The 9,301-nt window shown below is 54.6% G+C and overlaps 1 protein-coding gene and 1 long non-coding RNA gene across 2 annotated transcripts; both read left to right on the plus strand.

The window, feature by feature from the left end:
• Positions 1-694: 694 nt before the first annotated feature.
• Positions 695-3,703, plus strand: LOC146986871 (uncharacterized). Its single transcript, XM_085777883.1, has 3 exons — positions 695-1,053; positions 1,161-1,439; positions 1,546-3,703. The coding sequence occupies exons 1-3, from the start codon at positions 695-697 to the stop codon at positions 3,701-3,703; spliced, it is 2,796 nt and encodes a 931-aa protein (XP_085634009.1).
• Positions 3,704-5,895: 2,192 nt separating this feature from the next.
• LOC146986872 (uncharacterized) lies at positions 5,896-7,418 on the plus strand. Its single transcript, XR_015035814.1, has 3 exons — positions 5,896-6,277; positions 6,728-7,241; positions 7,355-7,418. It is a non-coding gene; the product is annotated as an uncharacterized LOC146986872 (long non-coding RNA).
• The last annotated feature ends 1,883 nt before the right edge of the window (positions 7,419-9,301 follow it).

Here is a 9,301-nt window from a genome sequence, read left to right on the forward strand (position 1 = left end):
TGGTTGAGTACTGACTGGGTCGGCAGTGTCTCCCATCGGCGTATTGCTCGCGGCTCGCGGGCTGACGCGCCTGGTGGATTCACGGCGAACATCGTCTGTGTGGCTGAGCCGGAGCTCTTCGGCTCCCGGTCTCGGCAGCGTTCCTCACCGGCGTATTGCTCGCGGCTCGCGGGCTGACGCGCCCGGCGGCGAACGTCTGTCTCCCCTCTCTCCAAAAGTTCAAGCACTCTCACCATTCCCCATCATAAGCGTACGGCTCCCACAGCGGCCGGCACGCAGAGTACACTCACAGAGCAAAAATAAATCCCAGTTAGCTGCGGTGCTACAGGCTACCTGTAAACAGGAAGTGTGGTACTTCCGGTTTCCGGTCCCTGGTAATATGGCACGCCAGGAGGGTCATTGTTGTGTGGGTTGTGGGGTGGCAATGCCCCTAGAGGATGGGCATGATAATTGCGTGCTGTGTTTAGGACATGAGCATGCTCTGGTTTCAAGGGAAAAGCCTCAGTCATGCATGGACTGCTTTATTTTGCCTGCACGTACGAGGGAGGCTCGGTGTCGGTTTTTTGCCCCGAAACGGCCAGGCTCTCAGGTTTCTGAGGGGCCCCGGCAGAAAACTGGCAGAACGGCTTCAGCCTCGGAGGGAAGGGGGGAGTCTTCAGGTGTCTGGCAGACTCCGTTGCTTCCCCTTCAACCCATGGTGATCCGGCCTCCACTCAGTTCTTTCCTGCCCCCGTCTTCGGGGTTGGACAGGGAGGGAGAGGCGGAGGAGGACGTGGACATAGAAACAGTTGCCTCCTCCGACGATAACGACCTCTCTTGTGCACAACAAACAGTGGGCGAAGCCACGAGGGGGGAGTTAGCCTACCGCTTTGAGGCGATAATGAACAGGGCCTCCAGGGCTCTGGGTGTTTCCCTCCCTGTAAATCCTACCTCATCCTCTAGGTTTGAGGAGGATGCGGAGGTGCGCCCTGCATCAACCCAGGTGCCCCTCCTACCTGATTTTAAGGAACTGCTGTGTCAGCAGTTCCATTCTCCAGCTTCTACCCACAAGTGGTCTGCAGCATGTCGCAGGTTTTCTAACATGCACGACAAGGACCAGGTTGCTTGTGGGACGCTTCCCCAGTGGACCGAGCCCTCACCCCACTGGTTTCCCCCTCCAGCTCCATCCTTGGCAACGCCACCTGCTCCAGCAAGAACTGCAGGGTCATGGATAGCTTGCTCGCTAAGCTACATAAAGCTATGGCGGTGCAGACCCGGTTGGCCAACACGGGGGCTATTTTGTCCCTTTACCTCCGGGACTTGTCTCGGCAGGCTCAGGATGACACCAGTGTGGGGGAGGAGCTACAGACGGCCTCCTCATGCCTCTCCTCCGTGATGAAGGAGCAGGCTGAGGCAGCGGGCTGTGCTTTGGCTTCCTTCTGGGTGGTTAGGCGCCACTTGTGGCTCTCTCAATCCCAGCTGCAGCAAGGGGATAGAGACTGTCTGCTTAAAGTACCGATGGAACCTACCGCTATGTTCGGGCCCCATGCCACTGCTTTGTTGCAGCAGGCACAGGAGAGCCGTCGCTGCGCTAAGGAGGTTTCGGTGGGCCTTGCCAGGCGCGCTACAGGCCCAAGAAGGTCTGGCCCGTCTCGGTCTCATCAGGCACCGAATCCTGAGGCCCCGACATGGGGTCGTGGGGACCTCAGACTCCAGTTGGACGCCTCCCGGCAGCGTAGACACCGCCGTCAGACCAGGGGGAGAGGACCACCGGCTAGGGGGTCCTCTAAGCGCCCTCGGCCCTCCTGACGGTTATCAGGCCCTGGCCAACCAGCTTTCCCCGTCTGCCTCTCGCAAGACGGCCTGGTTGGCCCTGGAGGCCGACCCATGGGTGGTCTCTACCATGATCCAGGGATACCGTATTCAGTTTTTGCGCCGGCCACCAGTAACACGGATACCTACCTTTACAACAGTGGCCGATCCTCACCAGAGAACAGTTCTGCAGGCGGAGCTGTCTACTCTGCTGGAGAAGGGAGCAATAAGGGAGGTGGCCCCTGGAGATTGCCAGGCCGGGTTTTTCTCCCGCTACTTCCTGACCCCAAAAAGAGACGGGGGGCTTCGTCCAATTCTGGACCTCAGGGGGCTCAACCAGTATCTCCGTCCCCTGCGATGTCGGATGCTGACAGTCCCCAGGGTGAGGCAGGCAATCACTGCAGGAGACTGGTTTGCCACCATAGATCTCAAAGATGCGTATTTCCAGATACCCATCTGGAGAGGTCACTGGCGGTTCCTGCGGTTCGGCTTCGCAGGTGTGGTGTACGAGTTTCAGGTGCTGCCGTGCGGTATTTCTCTGGCACCGCGAACTTTTACTCGTTGCATGGATGCTGTTCTCTCCCCCCTGAGGCGGAGAGGTATCAGGATCCTGAACTACATCGACGACTGGCTGATTTGCGCGGCCTCCCAGGAGCAGTGCCGCCACCATGTGTCCCTGCTGCTGGACCATGTTCAGGGCTTAGGTCTGCGCCTGAATTACAAAAAGAGCAGGCTCGAGCCGTCCCAGGTGACGACCTTTTTGGGCATGGTCCTGGACTCTATGAGCAGCACAGCTGCTCTGACTCCGGAGAGGCAGCAGGCTTTCAGGACCTGCCTTGCCCTGTTCCAGCTGCGCGCTCAGGTCGACTGGGGCCTCTGTCTGCGCCTCATGGGCCTAATGGCAGCCATGGTGCAGGTGGTCCCTCTCGCCCTCTTACACATGCGGCCTGTGCAGAGGTGTCTGCTGTGTTTGGGGCTGTGCCCTCAGAAGTCTCACAAGACCAAAGTGTTGGTCTCTCGGAGGCTTCACAGAGCCCTCCAGTGGTGGAGGGTCCCCGAGAACATCATGAGGGGCTGGGCTCTGGGTCCAGTGATCTATCGCCAGCTGGTGTACACAGACGCGTCCACGTCAGGGTGGGGCGCCGTTCACAAGGGCTACGGGGTCAACGGTGTTTGGACTGGCCGCTGGCTGGGTCAACACATAAATATCCTGGAGCTAAGAGCGGTTCTCCTCGCTCTGCGCCATTTCTCGTCGAGGCTGAGAGGTCACCATGTCATTGTCCGGACCGACAGCACAGTGACGGCCGCCTATATCAACAGGCAGGGGGGGCTGGGCTCCCCCGCCCTGTGCAAACTGGCAACCATTTTGTGGCAGTGGGCTCACCCGCTCTTCCTCTCGCTCAGGGCCGTGCATGTGCCGGGAGTGTTGAACTCCGCGGCAGACATCATGTCGAGGGGGGGTCCCCGACCGGGAGAGTGGAGACTTCATCCGGAGGTGGTCTCCGAGCTGTGGCGTCGCTTCGGCAGGGCAGAGGTCGACCTGTTCGCGTCCAGGGAGTCGGCGCATTGCCCACTCTTTTTCTCCCTGGGGAACGACAGGCCCCCGATGGGTTGGGATGCTCTGGCTCATCCGTGGCCCCGAGTTCTGCTCTATGCTTTCCCTCCCTTCACTCTTCTCCAGCCTCTTCTCCGACGAGTTCTGGTGGAGCGTGTGCGGGTTATACTTGTGGCCCCCCTGTGGCCCCACATGGCATGGTTTTCGGCGATTCCACCTCTGCTGGACGGGGCGCCATGGGAGCTTCCGCACCGGCGGGACCTGCTCTCCCAGGCGAACGGAGCCCTGTTCCACCCCTTCCCGGCAGGGCTCAGGCTGGTGGCTTGGCCCCTGAGAGGGACAGGCTCCTGGCCTTAGGGTTGCCGGAACCTGTGGTGGCAACCATCCAGCATGCCCGGGCTCCGTCCACGAGGGCTGCCTATGCCTACCGGTGGCGGATGTTTGCCACGTGGTGTGGGTCTCGCCAGGTAGACCCCCACTTGGCCTCAGCGCAGGAGATACTGCAGTTTCTGCAGTCCCAGCTGGAGGCACAGAAGGCTGCGGTAACACTGCGAGGATTGGTGGCAGCAATCAAAGCAGTGCGTATCCGTGAATTTGCCCTGAGTGCGGAGGACTGCAGCCTCATTTCCCGGTTTCTCCGGGGGGCCCAGAGGCTTACTGTGCGCTCCACCGGTCCTGCGGTTCCTCCTTGGGACTTGGACATTGTCCTTGGGGCCCTTCAACGTCCCCCCTTTGAACCCCTTGGGGATACTGATTTGAAGTGGCTTTCTGTGAAGACCGCCTTCCTGCTCGCCGTCACCTCGGCCAGGAGGGTGAGTGAGCTCCAGGCCTTGTCAGTGCATAGTGACTGTTGCCGGTTCTCCCAGGACGGTTCGGTTGTGGTTCTCCGCCCCAACCCGGCCTTCCTGCCGAAGGTCCTCACCGAGTTCCACCTGTCCCAGTCGATCGAACTCCGGTCTCTCTCCTCTCCAGTCTCTGGCGAGGAGCCAGAGCGGGGCCAGTCTGCCCTGTGCCCGGTCAGGGCCTTGACCGAATACATGCGGCGGACACGGGCTGTCCGGAGGTCTGACCAGCTGTTCGTCTGTTATGACAGAGGGCGTCTAGGTAGGCCTCTGTCGAAGGCTAGGCTATCTCACTGGGTTGTGGACGCGATTCAGCAGGCCTATGTGCAGTCGGGGGTGCCTGCTCCACCAGGGGTCCGGGCTCACTCCACTCGGGGTGTAGCCGCCTCGTGGGCCCTTTGGCGGGGGGCCTCTCTTGCCTCCATATGCTCTGCCGCCACATGGTCGTCCCAGTCCACTTTTACCAGATTTTACCGCTTGAATGTGGCCACCAGCCCCTCCTTCGGGGAGCGGGTGCTGGGCGTGGCCCGACGGTAATCTATGTGTCTCCCCTCAGCCTTGCGTCTTGCGGGCTGAGTGTGCGGCTGCTCTGTGGCCAGGCTGGCCCCTGCGTCTTGCGGGGCCATTGTCAGTCTCCTTGGGTTAGTCCTGCGTCTTGCGGGCTTCCATGGCAGCCCTTTCCCTCTCAGGGTTGGCCCTAGCGCCTTGCGGGGCCTTCTCCTGTGAATTGTATATATTGTATATTTGTACATAGTTCGTGTGTTGCACGTTGTGGTGTGGGATTGTGGTTGCACCGTCTCCTCACGGGGTGTCTTAAAGATCTATCCCGTACATATGGAATATGTAACTGAGTGGATAGATAGTCTCAAGACGATAGAGAACGTATGGTTACATTGTAACCTTGGTTCTCTGAGTGAAGAGACTATCTCTCCAGTCCTTAGGCCGCTCGGAGACACGTTTCGATCAAACTATCAGTGATTACACGCCAGCGCAGGCGCTTTATAGCTACGCAATAGGGCGTGGCCGGGCAAGCCGGTGTGTCTTAAAGAAATATCCACGTGCCCTGACAGGCAGCGGGGGTCATATCCCGTACATATGGAATATGTAACTGAGTGGAGAGATAGTCTCTTCACTCAGAGAACCAAGGTTACAATGTAACCATACGTTTCTGTACATCCCATAATGCATTTTGCTTTGACTTGCAGGGAGAGGATGGATTGCCAGGTGAAGATGGGGAAAAGGTTTGTGTCTGTGACATCACTTTACACTGAGAGGATGAGTCTCAGTCGATGATCCTGTAAAGTGCAGCAGGTTTAACAACAAGTGATTGTTCACAGGTGCTTTTAATCTTTCAGAATAGACACTTAGTTTGATAGAAAAGAAAGAAAGAAGCAAAGTGTGACCAGCCTCGTTTTAAGTAAATTATTAGAAAATGATTGTGTTCATCTTGCCTGTATTTGGACTCTGACAGTGTTTTTCTAATCCACAGGGCAACAAAGGAGAACCAGGAGCACCTGGAGAAGATGTTAGTTTTACTAAATCCCCTTCATGTTGGTTTAATGTGTTCTCATTACACTGTTTCTACACTGCTTCCTGTATTGATCCTGCCTCCATTGGCTCATTATTAACTTATTTCCACTTGACTTATTACTGTACAACACATCAGCTTTCCTTCTGTCTTTTCTTTAAATCACTTTCCCTCTCTAATGTGTATTTATCAGCTGCAGCTCTGACATTGGTATCAAAATAGTGCTGAGAAGCAGCTGCTTAAATCCAGCAGCCTGCAGTGATCAAGCTCAGTCTTTAAGGATGAGCCACTTGTGAGAGGAATCCAGAGGAGTGCCAAATGTCAGCACGCTGTTTTCATGTGCAAATTCCTATTAATTACCAGTAGAACATCAGTGGAGGGGTGGCAGTGGCCACCTGCTGTGATTTATAGTTCAGCCTCTACTATAGAGCAGGAGGAAGTCACCCTGTGCAGAGAGTCTCAGTTGTGTGACTGCATGTTTTCCAGGGACAGAAAGGAGACCGGGGCATCGCTGGACCTCCAGGACCGCCTGGACCACCAGGCAGCGGTGCTTCTGGACAGGTGCATGTTGACTCTTTTAAAAAGTATGAACAGGAAAAATCCATGGTCATTACTGATCCGTTCACTGAAAGAAGATACCAGGAGCTCCTGTGAATGTGCACGGCTTTGTAGCATTCTGGTTTTGTTAATTCCATTCTTTAAATGCATAGTTTAATGCACACATTGCTGCTTTTCCTGTTTGATGGGAATGATATGGACCTGTAGGAATATGCATTGACAGAGGAGAATATCATTGACACTGAGCAGTTGCTCTGCATGCATCAGATGAAGATAGATTTAGGGAAACAGAAGAAGACAGAGTGAATATTTTATCCGTCCTTTGTGTTTGTATCAGCAGCACCGTCACCACATGGAGCTGCAGTGATGTTTGTGTTGTCTTCATCTGTGTCTGTCTGCTACATCATTGTCTGACCATCCATCATTGTCTTTTCATCTACTGGTGAACTCCAGGTTGCTCGTGGCGCTCCGGGATCCAAGGGACCAAAAGGGCCACGAGGGGAGCGAGGACCTGCGGGGCCCCAGGGGGCTCCTGGGAAACTGGGGAAGGTTGGAAAACGTGGAGATAAGGTGAAGGACGGAGAAGAGGGTGAACAAATTCTCCTGGGCTCAATGTGACTGTGCTAACATCATGTCTGTGTGTCTCAGGGAGACAAAGGAGACCAAGGAAAAGATGTAAGTGCTCATGTTGTATTGATGAAGTCGACACTCGTCTCTACTGTCCACTGAGGATTTGTGTGTTTGTGTCAGGGAGACACTGGTCCAAGAGGAGAGGCCGGACTGAAGGGTCAGATGGTAAACTGCTCTTCATCCTTGTGATATAATATTCATGAAATATAACAAAGAATATGGAGTTAAAAGACATTTGTTTGTGTTTGTACTTGAGGGAGAACCAGGTGCGTCTGGGGACAGAGGTCCTCCAGGGGGCGCAGGAGAGCCTGGTGCAGCAGGACCTGAAGGAAAACAGGTCAGATTTACATAAACAAGTCATAACAAATAACATGTTCACATTATTATACATCATGTAACATGTTCACATTATTATACATCATGTAATGTGTTTCATAATGTGTCCTGAAGGGACCTGTGGGACCTCAAGGTGATAAAGGAGACACAGGAGAAAAAGGACGTGATGGCTCGTCGGTGAGCTGTCTCTCTCTCATTTTTGAACATTTCAATCATCACAAAGGATAATTGCTGTTTTTTACAATCTGGACCTTATTTCAAGCATAAAATATGATCATTTCCTCACCCAGATAACTTTGGTGTCATTACAAATTGTTCCGACTAAATTAGCTTCAGCCGAGAGCCGTGTATATCCGTATAATGGAGTTTATTGGGCACCGGAATGCAGCCTCTAAATAACACATTATCTGCTGAGAAACTCCTTCATTTCACCAATATTTTGTTATGATACGCACTCATCGGGGAAGCAGTCAATCTGAGCCCTCTGTAGGACAAGATGCTCGGCTTACTGATACACCGCTGCTGAGGGTGGTCCATCCGCGCTGGCAGCGCCTGCGCAGTGGCGTCGATCAGTTCCTTCTAGGTGCTGTACATGTCTGGGTCTGGCACAGCTGGATCTGGACCAACGGTAGTGATCCCGCAGAACATGGATCGACGCAGCTAGGAGTTGTCCTTGGACGGTTCACTTGTTGGAGGCTTGGGCCACTCGTGCGGTGGCTGCAACAGGAAGGACGGTCCATTAGTCCATTGGTTCTGTTCAGCTAGGTTGGCTAGAGTCTTACCTCAAGTCAGGTCGTCGGCCGGTCCCAGGTTAGACTCAGAGTTGATGTATCTCCAAGTTTCAGAGCCTGTAAGCTCCTGGATCTCGGCGACTCTAGTCCCCATGAAGACCTTAAACCAACAGGAGTCGGACTGCAGCCAACTGAGCACTGTTGAAGAATCAGTCCATAGCACAGTCTCCCAGATAGGCAGGGTGAGCGCTGTCCTGACCAGCTTGGCTAATTGTGCCCCAGTAACGGCGGCACAGAGCTCCAACAGGGGAATGGAATGTTGCCTGCATGGTGTGACCCTTGACCTGGCCATCAGGAATGCTACGCTGATTTTGCCATGGCTGTCTTCAGTGCGCAGGTATGCCACCGAGTCATAGGCCTGCTCAGAGGCATCGCAGAAGATGTGGACATCATGGATTACATCAGGCTGATCCATGTGGGCAGGAACATAGCAACGAGGCAGGCTTATCAATGGCAGGCAGGAAAGTTCCGTCACCCAGGCGTTCCAGGCTGTCAAGAGCTCTTCAGGAAGCATTGGGTCATCCCATTCTCGTGGCTTGTCCCTCAGACGCTGGACGAGCACTTTGACTCTCGTGTTAAAGGGGAGAAGGAGACCCAAAGGATCGTACTGACTGGCCAGTACTCATGGTTGGTGGGCCATGATCCACAGGCCGATGCTTATAGCCGATGGTATCCGAGGGACAGTGCCATCTCAGACCAAGCGTGGACCTGCATGTCCACCCAGTCCTGTGAGAGCCAGAGTTCGATGTTGTCAGAGAGCGCCTCTGAGGGCAAGTGACTGATCACCGATGGAACATTACTAGTCCACTGTCTGATCTCGAAACCACCAGATGAGAGGAGAGCTCGCAGCTTGTCTAACAACTGCCTTGCTCCCTCTGCAGATGAAACACTCTGAAGGCAGTTGTCATGATAAAAACAACTCTCAACTGAGACTCTGACGTCTTCGTCCAGACCGCTGTGGTCAGCAACGTGCCGTTGAAGGGCATTGGTGGTACAGCAGGGTGAGCAGGTTGTGCCAAAGGCTAGCACTTGCCACTCGTAGGGGCATGTCTCTATCCACACAAACCTCTGGAGGGGCCTGTCTTCGGGCAGGAGCTGGACCTGGTGAAACATGCCCTTTATATCCCCACTAATGACTACACTGTGTTGGTGAAAGCGTAGCAACACTCCCAAGAGTGAGGGTCCCAGTGTAGGTCCAGGGAGTAGCGCATCGTTTAGGTTGAGACCTCTGAACTCATAGCAGCAATTGAAGACAATGTGATTTGTCTGG

Source organism: Trachurus japonicus, chromosome 5 (genome assembly GCF_045865225.1).
Source record: "Trachurus japonicus isolate A0001 chromosome 5, Traja_1.0".
Lineage (NCBI taxonomy): Eukaryota > Metazoa > Chordata > Actinopteri > Carangiformes > Carangidae > Trachurus > Trachurus japonicus.